The sequence below is a fragment of the Balaenoptera acutorostrata genome, chromosome 1 (genome assembly GCF_949987535.1).
Source record: "Balaenoptera acutorostrata chromosome 1, mBalAcu1.1, whole genome shotgun sequence".
In the NCBI taxonomy this organism is placed as follows: Eukaryota; Metazoa; Chordata; class Mammalia; order Artiodactyla; family Balaenopteridae; genus Balaenoptera; species Balaenoptera acutorostrata.
Window position 1 is genome coordinate 108,453,308 of NC_080064.1, and position 22,078 is coordinate 108,475,385.

Consider the following 22,078-nt stretch of genomic DNA (forward strand, 5'->3'; position numbering starts at 1 on the left):
GAGGTCAGAGATTGACAAATTGCATTTAAAATTCATTTGAAAGAGTAAATGTAAGAGAAGCATCCAAAAATTTTTGCAAAGGAACAATAACAAAGTGGACTTTCACTACTAGCTATCAAATCATACTATAAAATTATAGAAAGGAAATCAGTAAGACATAGGCACAGGAGTACACAAATAAAGATCAGACCGTAACAGAGAATCCAGATAGAGATGAATATGAAACTGCATATATAACAAAGGTAACATTTCGAATCAGATGAATTATTCAATAAATGACACTACAAATACCCATATACTCATATTGGGAGGGGACAGACCCTTAACTCAAAAAATACACAAGAATAATACACTCACCACCAGACGTGTGGGCACAAAACACAAGCCAAGCCAGAGATCCTCCCTGGGAGTTGATAGATGCACATATCCTCTGGGATGAATGCTCTAATGTTCTTATAAACTTGGAACTACCATTAGCTATCTTTCATTTTACACAGGAGAGCTATCTAATAATGATGCCAACAAAGAGAGAGACAGATGAAGACAGACAGATGAAGATAACATACTGATTGACCATCTAGATCCATCTAAGAACATCTAATTTACATCCGTGGTTCTTAATATTGCCCCTACACAGCAACTTAGGAATCCAAGGAGATGGTTTTGCTAGTTACAGTAAATGGGGTAGTATCATTCATATTTAGTAGCTAGGAAAGAGCAGTGCTAGTCACCCTGCAAGAAATGGGAGGAAAGCCAGGACCAAAAAGGAACTGTCCTCCAGCATGCATAATTTTTAAACATCCTGCCTGGACATTCACTTGGGGAATATCTGTCTATAATTAACTGAGCCTAAACTCAACTCCATTCTACACAAAGTATTTCCAACTTGGTTTTAATATATACTGAATTAATTAATTAATTGATTGATTAATTAATTTATTTATTTATGGCTGCATTGGGTCTTCGTTGCTGTGCGCGGGCTTTCTCTAGTTGCAGCGAGCAGCGAGCGGCAACTACTCTTCGTTGCAAATCAAAACTACAATGAGGTTATCACCTCACACCAGTCAGAATGGCCATCATCAAAAAATCTACAAACAATAAATGCTGGAGAGGGTGTGGAGAAAAGGGAACCCTCTTGCACTGTTGGTGGGAATGTAAATTGATACAGCCACTATGGATAACAGTATGGAGGTTCCTTAACAAACTAAAAATAGAACTACCATACGACCCAGCAATCCCACTACTGGGCATATACCCTGAGAAAACCATAATTCAAAAAGAGTCATGTACCACAATGTTCACTGCAGCTCTATTTACAATAGCCAGGACATGGAAGCAACCTAAGTGTCCATCAACAGATGAATGGATAAAGAAGATGCGGCACATATATACAATGGAATATTACTCAGCCATAAAAAGAAACGAAATTGAGTTATTTGTAGTGAGGTGGATGGACCTAGAGTCTGTCATACAGAGTGAAGTAAGTCAGAAAGAGAAAAACAAATACTGTATGCTAACACATATATATGGAATCTAAAGAAAAAAAAAACGGTTCTGAAGAACCTAGGGGCAGGACAGGAATAAAGACGCAGACGTAGAGAATGGACTTGAGGACACGGGGAGTGGGAAGGATAAACTGGGATGAAGAGAGTGGCATGGACATATATACACTACCACATGTAAAATAGATAGCTAGTGGGAAGCAGCCGCATAGCACAGGGAGATCAGCTGGGTGCTTTGTGACCACCTAGAGGGGTGGGGTAGGGAGGGTGGGAGGGAGACGCAAGAGGGAGGAGATATGGGGATATATGTATATGTCTAGCTGATTCACTTTGTTATAAAGCAGAACTAACACACTATTGTAAAGCAATTATACTCCAATAAAGATGTTAAAAAAAAAAAAAGATCCAGAGGTGATCCAGATACTGAAGTTACCAAAAAAGGGATTTAAATTAACTATGACTAGTGTGTTCAAATAAAGATGGAGAATATCACCAAAGAATCTGAATCCATACAGCAATCAAATTGAAATTTTAGAAATGAAAAACATCATATCTGAAATAAGGAATTCATTTGATAGGTTTAACAGTAGATCAGAAACAGCAGAAGACAAGACTAATGATACTGAAGGTGGGTCAATAGGAAATATCCAAAATGAAGTACAGAGAAAAAAAGAATTAAAAATATGGAAAGATAGATTCTCACAGACATACAAAAATATATAAACAAGAAGGAGTGTTCAATGCATTATAGTTTATAATGATGAAAAAAGAAAATCTAAAAGCTCTCCAATGTTCATCATTCGGGAATCGTCTAAATTTATTACCATACATTCATAAGATGGAATTCTGTTCATGTGTTTAAATGCAACAGATCTGGTAGGTCTATAAAGTAACGACATGGAAAGTTCGACAAAATATCCTGCTATATGAAGAAAATTAGATAATAAAGGTATCTAATTAGATATTGTCCCTGCCCCCATGGAGCAGTGAGAAAAAACTACAACAGGTATAAACGGGTATGCAAATTGGATTTTTTATTTTCCATATAATCACAGCAAAATCCATTTTTACACATCTCTAATGGTTGGCTATTTTCTTCCTAAGTGTGTACTTAGAATGAAAATGTAATATCTGGAATTTTCTGATGCTACAGCAGGAAGTAGTCTCTACTTAAGTGGGAAAAAAAACCCCAAACAAACAGCTAATGACTATACAGTCAATAGTGTTTACACAGATAATACTGTGAAGTTTCTTTTCACAGCACATCTAAATAAGTGTAACAGAGAAGGACCATATGGGGCCTTCCTGGGACAGACCCCACCATGTCCTCTGCCTGTCTCTTGTCTCTAGAAAAACTTTAGAATAAAATTAATCAGAGAAATGGGAAAATACAGAAGCAAAGGAAAGCAGTCAAACAAAACCAAATAATAGTTTAGTTGTTAAACAAAGTCAAGGACCTTTAGTTCCTCTTCAAGGGCTACAGATAATATTCTAGCCATAGCTTTTGAGCTGTTTTGCAGATACTGAAACCCATACCAGGTGGAAGAAGTTAACTACATGATGACCAGACTGTAGCCATGACATAAGCTGCTCCATCTTACACAATTCTGAGAACTGGCCTCAAGGAAATGGGAATAAACCAACCCTGGAACTGAAGATTAACTGTACTTAAAACAATCAAGATGATGCTGATCAGACCACCGCATGACCAACTTCAAGACGACTGTCGGAGCTGACTGTGCTGTCCTGCACATAGCCCCCCCCCTCCCTCCGCCTATACACCCCTGAAACTCCCCTTTCAAAGCTCTTGCCCCCTGATCAGAAGCAGGGGAGTTGACCTTTGGACACAAGTCTGCCTTCTCCCCAGGCTGCCAGCCTCCTAAATAAAGCAACATTTCCTTTCCTACCCTACCAACACTGGTCTCTCAAGTATTGGCTTTTGAAAGGCAAGCAGCTGAACCTGAGTTTGGTAACATAGGTAAAAAAAACAGGTAGGTCCATTTAAAGAAAACATTAAATAATAATAATGATGATGATAGGAAAAAATTCATCAATACAGTACTTAAATGACTAAAGCGCAGAAAACACTGATTTAGAGCCAAAATCACTGAGTTCATGACATCCACAAAAAAGGGGTCGGGGAGGGGTGCCCATGGTTAATATATTTTACAAGCAATAGGATTAAAATCTTCAGAAGATTGCTATAACATTGTTTAATATAAAATAAATGGTAACTCTATGCTACAACTAATCTGAAATAACATGCCACTTATTCTATTAGCTGAAGTAGCTAATAAAATAGCTAATTAGCAGACACTGACAGGCTGACCCCAAATCCATTCTCAACAGCCTTCTCCCTTGCCACCTCCTACTACAAAGGACAGAAAAGCTAAATCCATGCTCTCCTAGCTTTCTTTACAGCTGGGTGTGGGGAGCATGTGACAAAGTGCCCAGGGAATAGAATTTTCTAGGCAGGAAGTGAAGAGGTGGAAATGGAGCAGTGAAAAAGATTTCCTTTCCTTCAAAATATGGGACAAATAAACTGGTGCTATCCCTTTCCCCTTTCTTCCTGCCTGAAGTCCTAAGGCAGTAAGCATGAGGGAAAGACGAAGAGAATCACAGAGATCCAACCCTAACATGGTTGACACACTGAACTAATTTGCTGTGACCTACCTACAGACTTCTTGTTATGTGTAAGAAAAAAAAGCTTGTTTGAGCCATCATTAAATCAGGTTATATGTTGCTTGCATGTTACTAAGGTAATATGATTATCAGTAAAGGACATGTGAGAAAAGGAAGCTCATGTCTTTCTCCCACTCTTACTATCAGTTAAAGAGACAATGTAGTAGCAGAACAGACCACAATTTCCTATGGTATGAAGAGGCAAAGCAACCAAGGAGAACTGATTCAAGCTAATATCTTCACATTGATATTTTATTAGTCTGGCAAGGAATTTTTGAGAAAAACATTTTAAAATCTGACCCCTGCTTTCTTTAACTGTACATGACCCAGCTCAACGGCTCTGTGAGAAGAGTGTATACAGCCTAGTGCCTAAAAAATCCTAGGCATTTGGTAAATGTTAGTCACCTTCTTCTCTATTAGATTGCAGACAGTATATATGGCTGCCTAACGGCATTCATATTGTTTTTAAGCATTCATACAGTAGAACTGACAAATTAGGGTAGATCTCCCCATTCTTATTTGACAACTAAAAAAAAAATCTTCTTGAAAGATTTTATTTCCATTAAAGGAAACGCAGCAGAAGCTCCATTTGTCCAACTGGCAAGAAATTATCAGCTAATAATCAGAGAAACACAAGATGATCACTTTACTTAGATGTCCCAACTCTCTTATTAATTTAAGGGCTGTGAATAAGGGCTGCTACCTAAAATGCTTAGATCCAATTTCTCTGGCCAAACTGAGATTATTTGATCATCAAAATGAACACTGATTAAAACAAAATGCATGAGTCCGGGCTAAAATAAGTAAGTAGACTGATAAGGTAGGGCAGGGAGAGAGAAAAACTTTTTTTTTTTTAACAACAGATTGTCTAATAGCTGTAGAAAGAATCAAAGAAACAGAAAATCATTATTGTATAGCCATTATAGTAATAATTCAGGCAAGAATCATCAATGGAGTCTAATATCATTAGGTAAAAAACTATTAGAGAACCAGATATTTACTCAATCTCCAAGTATCACCCCAGATTATATATTAATTACAAAAGAGAAGGGGCACCTTTATAAGAAAAATTTGGCAGGCACTGCCTTAACCAAATGGTCAAACTTAACATCGCCCATGATGGGTCAAGCTGACATCATGTGCACCCTCTGTTGTGATACACCGAGAGGATATATCATTTATTTTGTATTCTTGCTCAGATATTTAATCTGAATGAAGAAACAATCAGACAAATCCAAATTAATGGACATCTTGCAAAAACCCCAAAAAAACAAAAAACTAGTCTTGACTCTTAAAACTAAGGAAGATCATGTGTGGGTTTTCCAGCTGGCAGCACGAACTAGAAACCCAGCCATTAGCAAGCATTAACCACCAGACATGTAAGCAAATAAGCCTGCAAATTTCAGTCAAGTCTTAAGCTTTAAGTCTTCTAGCTGTGGTCCCAGACATCACACAGCAAAGACAAAGTATTTCCCCATACCCTATCCAAATTACGGACCCAAAGAAACTGTGAGAGAGAATACATGACTATTACTGTTTTAAGTCACCAAGTTTTAGAGTAATTTGTTATGCAATAATAGATAACTAACAGAGGCTCTAATAAGGCAGAATCTCAATTTTCCTCAATAGTACCGACCTCATAGGGTTACTGGGAACATTAAATGGGCTAATGAATATCAAGCCTGGCACAGTATGTATTCTTCATGAATGCTAGCTAGTATTAAAATAACTTCAATTTGTGCAGTTAGAAGTATGAATAGACGAATGCATAAGGTGCTTTGGGAAAGCACAAAAGAAGAGCGTTTGATACAGTCCTGGGGGTCATGGGAGGCTTCCTCAATTCAGTGAAGGACTGATTAATTGGGTTAAAAAAGCAGTAGAGGTACTTCTGCCAGAGAAAACAGATTAAGAAAACATATAGAAGCATGAAACAGTATGGCATATGTAGAAAACTACAAGTTTCGTATTGGTAGAATAAAAAAAAGCAAGAAGTGACCAGAAACAAGGCTGCAGAGGTCGGGAGAGCTCAAAACCTCTATACAGAGGGCCTTGTATATGAAGTTATAGACCCCATGACAACAGATTTTAAGGCAGGAAGTGATACAGATCTGAAAATTGAGGCAGATAATCCTGCAAGGGTAATACGGGAGTAAATTTAAGAATGATAAAGCTTTGAAGGAGGCTAATGCAATAGTGCAGGCAAACAAGAAAAAATGTAGATATGAACTAGGGGGAAAATGGTTGGACAAAATGAGAGTTGAGAAATAGGAAAAAAATCAGAAAGACTTAATGTTTGATTGGATGTGTATATGAGTTGGATGAGACAAAGAAAAGATTTTAGATTAATGCCTAGGCAGAGAGTGGTACTTCCAATCAAAATCAGAAATAAAGAAAAAGGATCAGGTCTGGAAGAAAAGAGTTTGGTTTCCATTTTTGTGAGTTTGTAGTACCTATGGAACATCCAAATAGAAATGTCTAACAAGAGGTTATACATTCGAGTCTTAAATTAGGGAGAAAGGTCAAAAAGAAATATAGATTTGGGAGTATTTGTATATAGGTAATTATTAGAACTGTGAGAGAACCTAATAATGGCCAGAAAACACTTACAGAGCAGTATTCTCAACCAGAGACAATTTTGCTCCCCCAGGGGAACATGTGGCAATATCTGGAGACATTTTTGGTTGTCATAACTTTGGGGGAGGGGGGGTTGGTTACTGCACGTAGTAGGTAGAGGCCAGGGATGCTGCTAAACATCCTACAACACACAGGAGAGCCCTACAGAACAAAATTATCCAGCCAAAATGTCAATAGTCCCAAAGTTAAGAAACCTTGTTGAAGGGTAAGAAGGAAACCAAAATGAAGGAAACACCTTAGGAAAACAAATATCTAGAAATACTATCCACAAGAAGGAGAAGTCAGAAAATAGGTAAGTCAAGAAAATATACTATCATGGAAGTCATAGAAGTAGAGAATTTCTAGAGGGAAGAAAAAGACCCAAAATGTTGAATTCGGTGAATTGGACCCATACAATAAAAATTTTAAAGTATCCACTGGGTATGTAACCAGAATAGAAGGTCACCAGGGATTTTAGTGAAAAAAGGGCCAGACTATAGTAGCAGAAGCATAATGAGAGATGAGAAAGTGCACAAAATAAACATAGGCTCCCCTTAAGAAATCTTATTCAAAGGGGAAGGAAATAAGATTAGGCAGTAACTAAAGCAGTGGTTCTCAACGCTGGCTACAATCAGAATAACCAAAGGAGCTTTTAAAAATTACAAATGCTTGGACCTCACCCAGAATAATGAAATCAGAATCCCTGGGGGTAGGGCCCAGGTATCTGTATTCTAAAAAATATCCTCAGTGACACTAATGCATAGCCAAAATTGAAAACCACAGAGCTAAAGGAGGAGGGAGGGGTATAAGGGGATGGGGCAGGGAGCAGTAAAGGGGGAAAAGAGAACAGGGAGAAGAAAATGAATGAAACAAAATCCCAAAAGAAATAGGTACATGGGCTGATGGAGTTGCTTTGAAAAAAAGGAAGGATACCTCATCTCAGGAGACTGGAAGGAAAAATAAATACTGATATCAAAGAAGTTGGGCACAGGGATTTGGGGAGTTCATGCTTAAAGTCCTAATTTTTATAATGAAGAATACAAATAAGCTGCTGAGAATCATCTACTAGATAGGAAATTCGGAGACTGAAATGTAGCGATAGTTCAAAATATTTGCAGAGGGAAATGCAAATTAAAAGCACTGATAGTTTAATGGAGATTAAATGCCCTTTACCAACTGCAGGGGCACCAATGGGCACATTTATATGATTTCCTCCAGCAGTACTTATCCATCGCCAAGTAAAGGAGCATGGAAAAGTGGACCACAGCAGTGACTGGCAGTTTAGCGGGTGGGAGAAAAAGCACAGGAGGTAAAAGTTTAGATGAACTGTAGTTGAGGAGTTCAACAATAGGGTCCAAGCCAGGTAGTAAAGGGAAAATAATATAGATACAGTTTAACTGGCACAGGAAATGATGGATTTACCTCTGAGCACCGTAAGTTATTAAAAGTCTAAGATACCATTGGCTTTTGTCCTAGACAATCCCATTAAATCAGACTTCCCATATCTTATAATTGTCCTAAGAAAGACTGTCTGCAACTAACTTTGAAATTTACAAAATATAAGACGAACTAATGGACAAACCAATGGAAAGATATGTGATAATGTAAGTATAGTAAAATATTAATAGTAAAATCTAGGTGTGTGGAGGGGAGGGGAGTGTAGACTCTAGAACAGCAGTGTCCAATAGGACTTCCTGAGATGATGGAAATGTTTATAACCTGTGCTGTGAAATATGAAATATGTCTACTCCCTATCTGTGGCTACTGAGCCCTTGAAAAGTGGAGAGTGTGACTGAGGAATTTTGAGTTTTTTTAACTTTTAATTAATTTAAATTGATATAACCACATGTGGCTAGCAGCTGCTATCTCAGTGCAGCACTAGACGCATATATCCCTGGGTTCAAGTCCTAGATTCACCATTGATCCAAGTTACCTTACTTCTCTGAGTCTTAGTTTATTCTTATATAAAATGAGAATAGCAACAATACCTACCATTGTATATGTATTAAATGAGATAAGCAGAAAAAGCATGAAGCACAATCCTATGCATACGGCAAACACTTTAGAAAAATTAGCGTTTATTATTCCTACTAAATGGGATCCATGAGATCAAGGACCACCATCTGTTTTGCTCACCATTATATCCCCAGTATCCAGTACAAATGTCCCAGCATAAAAGACACTCAATAAATATTTGTTGCATGAATGTTTTGCAGAAGACTCTATATCATTATTAAATTTCATATTAAGTCCATTGCTCTAATCTATTGAGGTCTTTTTGAATCCTAATGTCATCCAGTATATCTGCTATCCCTTTCAGTATCTTCTGAAGTTTTGACAAACATATCACTGATACATTAATCTGAAATATTAATAAAAATATTAACCAGAGACCTATATCATTAGTTTTATCATCCTTCAGTTTATCATCATCAGTAAACTGATACTAGTTGAGTAGAGACACTCAATTTAGCTTCATTTTCATTCTGTATATATATCCCCATCTTGTCCACAAAGGTAATAAGTATGAAAACCTTATAAAGATTAGATTATGTCAGTATGTCCTTTATTGAAACTACCCTTTAAAAGAACTTAAATAACAACTTTGCACTCACCTTTCAAAAGCAGGGGATCTATCAGGACGAGTACTTCCTCGAGATCTGTATCTTTGAGTCACTGACAGCCGTGGAGGCCGACTTGGTCCCCAGAAGTCAGTGTGAGTTTGGTGACCCCTCTCATTGGCTCTATTATCTTGGTCCAGTAGACTGCTACTTAGAAAGGGTCTAAAATCTTGGAAAAACATCGTGGGGTCCAAATGGTCCCAGAACTAGTAAAAACCAGAAATAAACCACATGTTACTGGTTTTAAGAAAAGGAGAAAGAGGAAACAGGAAGAAGAAATACTGAAAAAAGAGAGGATTAACTTTTAACACTTCAAAATTCAGCAGTTCCGAATTAAAGAAATGTACGCTTCTCTAATTTCGGAGGAGAAAAGAGAAGTCTTTCAAGTATATGCACAGGGGGAAAAAATTTATATACCAAGAAACTATTTCCTTTGTATAGAAACAAGGCAGGACTTCCCTGGTGGCGCAGTGGTGAATCCGCCTGCCAATGCAGGGGACACGGGTTTGAGCCCTGCTCCGAGAAGATCCCACATGCCACGGAGCAACTAAGCCCAGGAGCTACAACTACTGAGCCTGCACTCTAGAGCCCGCAAGCCACAACTACTGAGCCCGTGTGCTGCAACTACTGAAGCCCATGTGCCTAGAGCCCGTGCCGTGCAACAAGAGAAGCCACCGCAATGAGAAGCCCGTGCACTGCAACGAAGAGTAGCCGCCGCTCACAGCAACTAGAGAAAGCCTGCAACACAGCAATGAAGACCCAATGCTGCCAAAAATAAATAAATTAATTAAAAAAAAAAAAGAAACAAGCCAATGTCTGGACCTTAACACTGAGCTCAGATCCACATGCCTCTGACCAGTTTCCCATACTAAAAATAAAAACTTGAGCCAAAGGTGATCATGAACTTCTGTCCTAAGCATAGTCAACCATCTAGATCAACATTACAACCTTGTGTTTTGTAACAATGACATCCACATTTCCACCATAGAATAAAGTAAGGTTAAATAAAATGGATGTATTTATACACTTGTAAAAAAAGGCAGCATCCCCACAAAGTGAAGACAGGTGTCTATAAAATACTTAACTTATAGAAGGTTCATCAGAAAGCTGTGGCAAAGCTGTGACAAAGCAGTGTAAGAATGCCTGATAAGACCATTCTATTGTACACACTTTTTACTAAAAGGGCCTTGGTGAGGGGAGTGTTTGTTGGGTTTGGCCAAGGAATCACTAAACAAAGAGTAAATGGAAAAAAAACAAATTACCTCTGAAATAATTTAAATTTTATTTATCTGTTTATCCATCCGCCTGTTGACAGGTATTTGGGTTGTTTCTAATTTTTTATGATTACAAATAGTTGCTATGAACAATTATGTACATATCTTAGAGGAGTGGAATGGCTGAATCATATGGCTGAAGTATTTTTGTCTTTTTTAAAAAACAGCTAGCCTGTTTTCTACAGTGGTTGTACCATTTTTACATTCAATTTCAGTTGCTCCATAGCCTCACCAAAAGTTAATATGGTCAGTCTTAAATTTTAACCATGCTGTAAGTGGTATAGTGGTATTTCATTTTGGTGGGTTTTTTTTTTTTTTGGCCATGCCACGTGGCATGTGGGATATTAGTTCCCCAACCAGGGATCGAACCTATGCCCTCTGCAGTGGAAGCAGAGTCCTAACCACTGGACCGCCAAAGAATTCCCTCGTGGTTTTAATTTGCATTTCCCTAATGACTAATGATGTTGAGCACTTTTTTTTTTTTTGCCATCTATATATCTTCTTCGGTGAAGTAGATTGTTCAAATCTTTTGCCATTTTCTGAAACTGGGTTGTTTTCTCATTATTCCATTTTAAAAGGTCTCTACATAGCCTGGATACAAGGTCTTTTTAAAAAATAAATTTATTTATTTATTTATTCATTTTATTTTTGGCTGCATTGGGTCTCTAGAAAATAAATTTATTTGTTCAATAAATTAAGGAAAATTAGAATAGTTTTTTAAAAAGAATAAGAAGCATTAGAATGACTACCAGGAGCAGTGGATATTGAAAGAAAAATAAAAACAATGCTCATCCTCAAATCAGCTCAGGGAGGCCTGGAATATAAGGCTCAAAAATAAATGGAGGCTTCCCTGGTGGTGCAGTGTTTAAGAATCCGCCTGCCAATGCAGGGGACACAGGTTCGAGCCCTGGTCTGGGAGGATCCCACATGCCGCGGAGCAACTTAAGCCCGTGAGCCACAACTACTGAGCCTGCGCGTCTGGAGCCTGTGCCCCACAATGGGAGAGGCCACGACAATGATAGGCCCGCGCACCGCGATGAAGAGGGGCCCCCGCTCGCCGCAACTAGAGAAAGCCCTCGCACAGAAACGAAGACCCAACACAGCCAAAAATAAATAAATAAATAAAATTTAAAAATAAATAAATAAATAAATAAATGGAAATTAAGAGGTTTATAATATGCTGGCTGGGAAAGAAAGGACTCTCAAAACAAATCTCAAGACTATGGGTGAGGGGCTTCCCTGGTGGCATGGTGGTTGAGAATCCGCCTGCCAATGCAGGGGACCGGGGTTCAAGACCTGGTCCGGGAAGATCCCTCAGGCCGCAAAGCAACTAAGCCCATGCACCACAACTACTGAGCCTACGCACTAGAGCCCACGAGCCACAACTACTGAGCCACGTGCCACAACTACTGAAGCCCGCACACAACTAGAGCCCGTGCTCCGCAACAAGAGAAGCCACCACAATGAGAAGCCCGCGCACTGCCACCAAGAGTAGCCTCCGCTCGCAGCAACTAGAGAAAGCCCACGCACAGCAACGAAGACCCAACGCAGCCAAAAATAAATAAAATAAATAATTTTTTTTAAAAAAGACTATGGGTGACTATGGCAAATTCCTAAATTTTACAAAAATACAGAGTATCCAAATGTCATTCACAAAGAAAAAAATACGATGTCCAATGCCCACCCACCCCCCAAAATGTAAACACTCTGCCATAAACAATCTCTTGAAAGGCACCTTTTCCCAAATGAGTTTAAATTTAGAGGCTATGGACTCTGGTCAACTGGCAGTCACTGAACAAAAAACTGGCAAGGCTGACACCAAGACTGTTTTCTGTTTCACTCTTCTTCCTTCAGCTACCATTGAGTTTATGTTATGGTCTTTGCTTGGCAACAGTATTACTGGTGTGAACTTAGTCATGAATGACATGAACATAGTTATTCTTTGAACAACTGTTGAAGAGCTCAGGAGTTTTACTTGGTATTTCCAAATGGACTGGATGTGAAGTAGGCAGCACTGTGAAATGAGCTATTTTAACTCTTCATACTAAAAAGTGAGACAGATGAAAGATTTGGTTGAGTTAATTCAACCTTTAAGATCCCATCCAGGCTGCAGCTGCTCAAAGAACCCAAACTCTACCTGGCATTTGAGTACAAGCCCTCTGGCTGAGACTGGGAAGAATAGCAAACAGGTAAAGGATGATTTACTTGGTAAAGGAAAGTTAAAGGTTTGAAATCTTTAACTTCTTTTCACTAGGTTTAATCATTTAAAATTACCATCTTTGTAGGTCAAAAACAGAAGAATATCAACACTTTTATTTATTGTAGTTCAATTTAATTTAACTTTATGTTGTTCTTGATTATTTCAGAGCTTTCTCCACCAGGTCCCAGGAGCACACACAAAAGAGCATGAGCTGGTACTGGAGAGAGTCTTCATGAAGGTGGAAGTAAAACTGCCCTCAAAGACTACTGATCTCCTCCCCTAACTACCAGAGGTACTAGTCCCAGACCCCTGCTAACTATAGACTTAAATTACTAAACCTAAAGGGGAGGAGGGAGGAATCAGAGTTTTCATGTTCACCTCTGACCTCTTCATTCATTCCTCATTACTCTTCCCTACCAGAGGAGTGATGCATTTGACTGGTGAGTGGCAAAAGTCTAACATGTGCTAATTCGCATTTCTCCAATGGATGGAGTTCATTTATAAGGAGGCTGCACAAATGCAAAAGAAGTGGTTCTGAGTATTTGTGCCTGCTCAGCAGCGTCTAATTCTCAAGTGGGTCATCCTGTGCAGACTTAGGATGTCCATTTGGCCGCAGATCAACTGTGCTCTCCAATTTGGCTGAATAAAAACTAAATCTTTATTTCCATCTGCCTGGCGTCTATGTTTTATTTCGCAGTATGTTCTAGACGCTCAGATGGTGGGAAGAGGTATGGTCAATTATCAACCATCACATATAACCAGACAGGTTTTAACACAGGATAACAGTTTAATATAGCACAGGCATGAAATAATATGAAGTCATAAAATATATAATTCTTATAACTATGAAGAGATAAGAAAAAAGATTTATGACATAATCCTAAGTAAATTTTAAAAATCAGAAATACAATACAGTATATTCTATGATTATATCTGAAAACAGTTATGAAGCATGAATGTGAGAAATGGAAAGTATTAAAAATAAATAAATAAATAAACAAACAAAGCAAAAATAAGGTAATGAGAATATGGAAGATTTTTCATTTAAAAAAAAATCTTCTTAATGTTGTTACAATATCTTTCAGTATCTATGCCTCAGGACAAAACCTGAAAGGAAATGTATGGAGAAAGGGGGCTCTTAGAATAGTGGGACTCCAGATGCTTTTTAATATCTTTTTTATTGCCCATTGTAATGTTGCATATGTAGCAAAACAAACTTTATTTAAATAAATATAAATCAGACTGCTCAGAGTACCCTGCCTTCTTGCACATCTGGGAGTTCCTTTTCTAGAAAGCCATCTATCTTATTTTCTGCTAATCTGAGGCAGCAGCCACAGCCGCTCCTGCACTGAAGTGATAAAACTGAGGTAAGCTGAGACCTTCCGATCAGATGTCTCACTGGCACCAGGTCATGGTCAGAAGCTTTCAAGTAGTCAATGAAACCCCTCAGATAGCCATGGGCTCCATTCCCCAGGTTATCAACAGGAACCTCAGTATAGCTATGTCCTCTCTCTCTACAAACTGCTAGCAACATTTCTAGATTCACTCTCCACTGACCCTCACACATTACTCATAGTTCCCATTTAACTGGCAACCCTCCTCCATCCTCGTCCACCCTCCCTATCTCCCCCACCAGACCCAATTCAGAAAAAAAAATCAATACCAATTATATTAGAAATTTTGGGGCTTCCCTGGTGGCGCAGTGGTTGAGGGTCTGCCTGCCACTGCAGGGGACATGGGTTCAAGCCCTGGTCTGGGAAGATCCCACATGCCGCGGAGCAACTGGGCCCGTGAGCCACAACTACTGAGCCTGTGTGTCTGGAGCTTGTGCTCTGCAACAAGAGAGGCCGCGACACTGAGAGGCCCGCGCACCGTGATGAAGAGTGGCCCCCGCTCGCCGCAGCTAGAGAAAGCCCTCGCACAGAAACGAAGACCCAACACAGCCAAAAAAATAAAAATAAAAATTAATTAATTAATTAAAAGAAAAAAAATTCTTATTTAAAAAAAAAAAAAGAAATTTTGCTTGGACTAAGCCTCTTCTGATATATCTAGTATTTTTAAGAATTCAGCTATTAGTAAATGCTAATTAAGATAATAACCTCTTCATTGTACAAGCAACTCTGGCTGAAGAAAAACAGAGCAAAATTGAGCCATAAGCTTTTGCTGAAGTTACCAACTGAAATATAGAAAAGAAAAATAGCTTTCGTTTCCACACATAATTTTCTTTTTATTTATTTATTTATTTATTTTTGGCTGCATTGGGTCTTCATTGCTGCACATGGGCTTTCTCTAGTTGTGGCAAGCAGGGGCTACTCTTCGTTGCGGTGTGCGGGCTTCTTACTGTGGTGGCTTCTCTTGTTGCAGAGCACGGGCTCTAGGCACGCGGGCTTCAGTAGTTGTGGCACACGGACTCAGTAGTTGTGGCCCACGGGCTCTAGAGCGCAGGCTCAGTAGTTGTGGCGCACGGGCTTAGTTGCTCTGCGGCATGTGGGATCTTCCTGGACCAGGGTTCGAACCTGTGTTCCCTGCATTGGCAGGCGGATTCTTAACCACTGTGCCACCAGGGAAGCCCTCTCCACACATAATTTTCTTTCTAAGTTTTTCCTCCAGGGACATTGGTATAAGACCTTATGGCCTATGAATACTATCTTGAGATAGCGTTTCTCACCTCTTTGCTTATCTAAATTCCACCTACCCTTTAAGGCTTTAGTACTTGAAGCCTTGTTTTACCTTCTCCATGAAGTTTTAATAATGGCTAAAATTTATTAAGCGCTCACTATATGGCAGGCACACTGGCCCACACACCTGGCATGTATCAACTCACCTAATCCTCATGACAACCCTCTGAGGTAGGTATTATTATTTTCCCCAACTTACAAAGGAGAACACAGAGGCACAGAGAAATTCTAAGTAATTTTGCCCAGGTTACCTAGTCAGTAAGTAGTAGACCCAGGGTTTAAACTCAGGCAGTCTGGATCCGTGCATATCACTATGTCATTTGACCTCTTTCCTAAAGATTTTAGTCTTCCCAAAGACTGCAGCCCACCTAATCTCTCGCTTCTACTGTACTTGTTACATCCCCATAATGAGTTTATTATACTCTCTGTACACACTTGTTTTCATATCTGTTTCATATGTTTGCACTTGTTACCCAACTAAATTATAAGTTCCTTGCTGGCAAGGCAACCGTAACATTTGCTTCTTGCCCCTACTTCTAGCAGAGTGCTGGAAGTGCACTAAACATATACTTCTTAGATGATTTTTAAAAAATCCCTGACAACTTCTACAGTATTAAAAGATAAGACTTTTTTTTTCTATTTTCTACGTGCAAAATATTGTTTAAAAAGGAGAAAACTGAAATATTCAGGCATGATGACAAGGGAAAACTGGGCATAATCATGCCATTGCTACAAACCCTTAAGAACATGAAGTCACAGGCTATGACTAAGCAAAATTACTTCAACACCTGAAGGATAACTTATGCAGTCAGTGTCAGATTTAGCATTACTAAAGTTAGGAAACTGACTATATATATTTATTTTTCTTCTGAATGCATCTCCTCCTGGTGAGTCATATCTATAAAACTGACAGACCAATGTATTTCCATCTCCTAAAAGAGAACTAACACTTAAGGAAAATCAGATGAAGTCTCTTCTGCATATGCATAACCAGTAAGTGAAAATCTGTGTAATCAGGAATAGCACACACAAGGAAAAAAATTACTAAAACCAGAAAGGCTTCCAGGCCTGGCTAGCAGAATCAATTTTAAGTAATATTTTTCCATCCACCAAAATGAGAAAGTGGGAGTTCAAAGACATAATCTGTCTTGAATCACACTAATCAACCCATGTTCCAAGGCAGTTCACAGTTAAGCAAAAAGCTGAATACTGGATATTAAGAAGTACCACAGACCATAAGTAAAAGAAAATACCTTAATAAAACAGGACTGTTACCCAAACATTTCATTAAGTTTCTTGACTATAAATCTAACAACAGAAAAATCTGGGGAGCTGGGAATTCCCTGGCGGTCCAGTGGTTAGGACTTGGCACTTTCACTGCCAGGGCCCAGGCTCAATCCCTGGTCAAAGAACTAAGATCCGGGAAGCTGAGCAGCGAGTCCAAAACAATTTTTTTAAAAACCTGGGAGCTACAGGTCTTAAGATAATTTTCAGAGGATAAAGAAGAGAAGCTTAGGGTTTTATGGGCTTCTTATTGAATACCAGTTTTCAAATACACTGCAAATACAGTTTTAATTTACACACAAATAACTAACAAAAAGTTTTGCTAGTTCTTCAGGTACTTGAACTATCTCCAAAAAAAGGCTAATGTGAACCTGAAACACAAAGAAATTCTGATTATGGGATTTAAGTTTTTTTTTTTTCTTTTAGCATCTGTTAGCTTTCTAGAGCTAACCAAGCTGTGCGGCAACAGGAGCAAAAGCAAACCAGTGTTTTTTGTAGGCAGAGCTGGTCTGTTCCTTGTGAGATAACAGTCTCTAAATGCTTATAAACAAAGAGTACTTAATGCCACTTAAAATTGTACACTTAAATTGTACACTTAAAAATGGTTAAAATGGTCCAAAAAAAAAGATTTTAAATCAATGGATTAAATGAAAAAGAAAATTACTGCGTTTAATTTAAAATGGTATTCAAGGATATAGATTAATGTCTTATTTTCAAATCCTAGTTAAGATTATTTTTCCCAAAAAATATGGATGCCACATTATATAAAGAACTGGAAATTAATTGTAGGTCCCATCTTGAGACCTGGAAGGCAAGCAAATATCTTATCCTTAATCTGGCCCTGAAATTCCAATTACAAACTACCACATTCATTAAAGGTAATCTCTAGAAATCAGTACCTCTGTATAAAATCATAGACTGTGCCTCATTGTGACTTCAATTACAACTCATCCTGGCCTGTTCTTTACTTGACTGTCAGACCACTAAGAGTCTGCAACACTGTTATTTAAAAAACAACACAAGCTTTTTATTCTCACACCATATACACAATATAGAAGCAGAAAACAGAACTGAAAACACCACCAGGTTTCAAATTAGCACAGCTCTCTCCTAATCAAAGGTTTACTAAAAGTAACATGCCAAAACCCCAACTACTGAACACAAATCTTTCTAAGACTACTCTTGCCCATATTTTTCTTATACATTCTGATGTTTTGCTGCACTGGGAAGTGAAAATCTGTCATGGTTTTAACACCCACCCACTATCTAAAGAATCCATACAGCCAAAGGAAAACTTACCTCTGCAAAATGTGTTGATGTGCTGCTGCCACCACCTAAAAAACTGAAGAGAAAAGGCAATGAGTAGTGATTCTATTCCCAGGAACAAGCTTCCCTCCTGGAAGCTAAATACAGAATGGTACAATGAGAGCAAATCCCAATAAGGAAAAATAACTCATCCCAACATGACACCCTCAAAGGAAGTTATGAAGAACTGGCATGTGGATTAATCTATGAAAAATATTACAACAAACTACAAAATCAAGGATAAGCCAAATGAGAAACTGGGGAGAGGGCTTCCCTGGTGGTGCAGTGGTTAAGAATCTGCCTGCCAATGCAGGGGACACAGGTTCCAATGCAGGGGACACAGGTTCGAGCCCTGGTCCAGGAAGATCCCACATGCCGCAGAGCAACTAAGCCCGTGCGCCACAACTACTGAGCCTGCGCTCTAGAGCCCGCAAACCACAACTACTGAAGCCTGCGCGCCTACAGCCTATGCTCCGCAACGAGAAGACACTGCAATGAGAAGCCCACACACCGCAACGAAGAGTAGCCGCTGCTCGCCGCAACTAGAGAAAGCCCGCACACAGCAACAAAGACCCAACACAGCCAAAAATCAATAAATAAAATAAATAAATTTAAAAAAAAAATTGGGGAGAGGGACTATCACAGAGAAGGAAGGAGGATCCACAGCCAGCAATGCAACTCAAATCAGAGCAAAGGAAGAAAAACATCTATTCTCAGAAGCTAAGAAATAAAACAAGATTCTCAAAATAATATTTCATTAAAAACCATTTAACCACCAGATGAACACAACATTTGAAACTACTGGGAATGATTAAATGTAGTAATGCAAGGGGTCTGGTACTATATTTAGCACCTTACAAAAGGGCTCAATAAATATTTTTTCTTCTTCTGGTAGCTTATCTTATTCTGATTATCCTACCCACCCTTCAGGGCCCATCCTCCATTAAGTCTTTTCTAAACTCACCAACCAAACAAGACTCCCCCAAACCCCTCTGCACTCTGACTTTGATTCTAAATTCAACCTTGTATTATAAATATCTAGAATTTGCCTCATCCATTTCTACTCGTTCCCCTCCTTTCATAAACATAAATTCAGAGGGTAAAGACTGTATTTTATTAATACCACAAATATATGTGTTTATTATGTCAGCCATTATACAGAGCACTCACCACTTCTGAAAACCTTGCTTTACCATATCCTATATTGATAACTGGAAGGTAAAAGTTGTTGAATTAATATCACATGTATAAACCTATTCCCAAAGACTGGGGAAAAATATTTGATCCCACTGTCCCCATGAAATCTGCAAAGAAGAGAGGAAACTGGCTAACACACTTTGGCGGAAACGGGATGGAAAGTATCACAAGAACTGCTGGATATCACTTTTACTTCAAGAGACACACACAAGTGCACCAAAGTACACACACTAGCACACAAGCATGCACACACTCACCCCAATGAAATAAAGCCCACAAACTATTATAAATAGCTTTCATTTTCAGAATTACAATACCAATCCAGGCATTGCACTCAGCTCATTGAGGAAACAAACACACTTCAGTTAGTCTGGAACCAAAAGTGAAAAAACGAGGCTAATGCCATTCTCTACATCATCATTCTCAGGCCTTATTCTCTAATTAGAAACCATTTAACAACTGTATTTGCTTCAGAAGTTAAAACATCGTTTGTAAAAAACACTTCAAATGTAGAACAAGCCCAAAAGTACCAGTACATCTATGCTAAATAGATAAATAATTGAACTACCACTATGTATCCATTTTATTACTCAAGCCTCGATAGGCTTCTTCCAGGGCTCTTTCCTGACTTTACCATATAGTTTCAAGAATTCAAACATCGTTGGTAATTAAAGCTATCAACCCTATCTTTTGGGGTTCTTCTCCCCCTGAAACTCCCTCAGTCAGCATTCCCTTTCCTTAGAATTCCTTTGTATTTTAAGAATGATAAGGCTAATCACAGAGAAGGGATAATAACAACCACATCGTTCCGAGAAATGTTACAAAGCTTAAGAAAACTTACAAGATGCCCCTCTAGATGAATGTCTAATAGCAAATGGAACCCATTATCCAATATTTACATAAGAACTTGCTCTCATTAATTTTTACCATCCACTACTTACTACTGTAATTGCTAAGTATTCAAAATAAACAAATGTTTATGAACTTTATAGAAGGGAATACCATGTTACCTCTAAGACACTGATTCTAAGACAAAGATTTCTTCAGCTATTTAAAACACTGATCTTTCAAAGGACATAATCTTTGCATTTGAGTATCTGCTACCAATAACACCTGTACAGGACAACCTTTGACTTACAAAGGCACAAAGAAAAGAATTAAGTCAAGTGAGAGCAGGATCCATAGAATTCATAGTTCCCCGCTAGAAAAGATTCATCCTGCAGTTACTCACAGACCTCATTTATAACCATACTTTGTATACAGGGCTAAAGAAACCAGGATTAGTATTTAAAAACTGAAAAAATCACCCCCCAACAACCAGTATGCTCTTTTATTCAATGCATGCAGAGCATACCTGCTTGAAATAAGTATTAGATGCAATTATAACAGCACAAATAAAAAGCTGTCCCAAGTTAGCATGCCATCCACACAAAATTGCTAATTTTGCTACCAAGCTAATCTTATAGATTTAGAATTGGTATTGTGTTATTTAAAACCAAGATTATTATATCAACACTTAAGTGTTGTACCAAACTAGATCCCATGCCATATGTTGCCTTAGAAGCTCCAATTCATTTATACATATATAATCACTGATCATTAATAAAGTTAAACTAATTGTACATACTGTAAAATGTGTAGTTTTTCCTGGTTGTGGAAGGGACCTTCAACTTTATATTCTGCCAACAGCAACAGTAAAGGAATTATTTACTGCCATTAAAATCCCCAAAGTCATCCCAAGATTAAAAGAAGTTTCAGATTACAGATTCTTTTTCCCCAGTCAGTATTTCTTCAATTGTCCAACCAATGTTTAACCAGATAGCCACAAAGGAACAAATGTGTTATTACATTTACCCCAAAAAGGCCCTCCTATCAACACTATTCTACTTTTTGTTAAGCTTTCATAGTTTTAATCATATTAACCAAGAAGGAATACCTAACACTGTCACTTTCAGAAATAATGTCCCCTTTTTATAGGTTTTATACCATTAGTAAAAGCAACAAGAGCCAATTTCAAGCATTACCAACACACTGATATTACAGTGGCAAGATGGCATAAGTTCGACCGCAATAATCCTAATAAGGACAAGGGACCCAAAGCTTCCGCAAGAGTAACAACTCAGTTTCCCTGGCTAGAACAGCCTGTTTATCTTATTAGATATCTTTGCCAGAAGTCGCTCACCAGCCCACCAAAGAAGTATAACAGCAATTTACCTTCAGGCCACAGAGTGGTCACTAAAAACCAACCAATAATCCAAGAGAACCCCAAACTCTCAGAAAATATATGAAAACTTACCAGATTTACTATGATATGGATACAGAGGTTTCCAAGGAATGCCACAGTAGATCTCATCACACCCACTATCACATCATTTTCCAAATTTTCCCATTTTTCTTCCCTTTCGCTCTGCCACTTTTCTTCTCTCTCTCTCAACAGAGTATGTTATAAAACAAATTCCCTTCTATTCATTCAGTTGATGCTGAGAAAAATAATTTTGATAACAGAACGCCTGATTTATTCATGAGCTTGTACAATACCTGGAATCATCTGTCATTTCTTCAATAAAGCCTGATTCACATCTGGGACAAATATATTCCTATAAAAGAAAGGAAGACAAATAAAAGTCGTTCATCAGAAAGCTAAGTATATAGTTTCAGAATAATATGCAGTACACAAGCTGATGCTGTGAAATGTTGTATGTACTTGCTGACTCCCAGGACA

The 22,078-nt window shown here is 38.3% G+C and overlaps 1 protein-coding gene across 3 annotated transcripts in view; it reads right to left on the reverse strand.

Moving 5' to 3' along the window:
• Positions 1–22,078, reverse strand: part of RNF115 (ring finger protein 115) — a 62,331-nt gene that overhangs the window by 21,037 nt on the left and 19,216 nt on the right. For 2 of the 3 annotated variants that reach the window (XM_007182142.3, XM_007182148.2), the window contains 3 exons: positions 21,895–21,953; positions 18,154–18,196; positions 9,413–9,624 (listed from right to left, as the gene is read on the reverse strand). In XM_007182142.3, the coding sequence (XP_007182204.1) occupies positions 9,413–9,624; positions 18,154–18,196; positions 21,895–21,953 (314 nt within the window). Of the gene's footprint in view, positions 1–9,412; positions 9,625–18,153; positions 18,197–20,983; positions 21,036–21,894; positions 21,954–22,078 lie in introns of all 3 variants that reach the window. The other variant, XM_007182144.2, reaches the window with a different exon arrangement.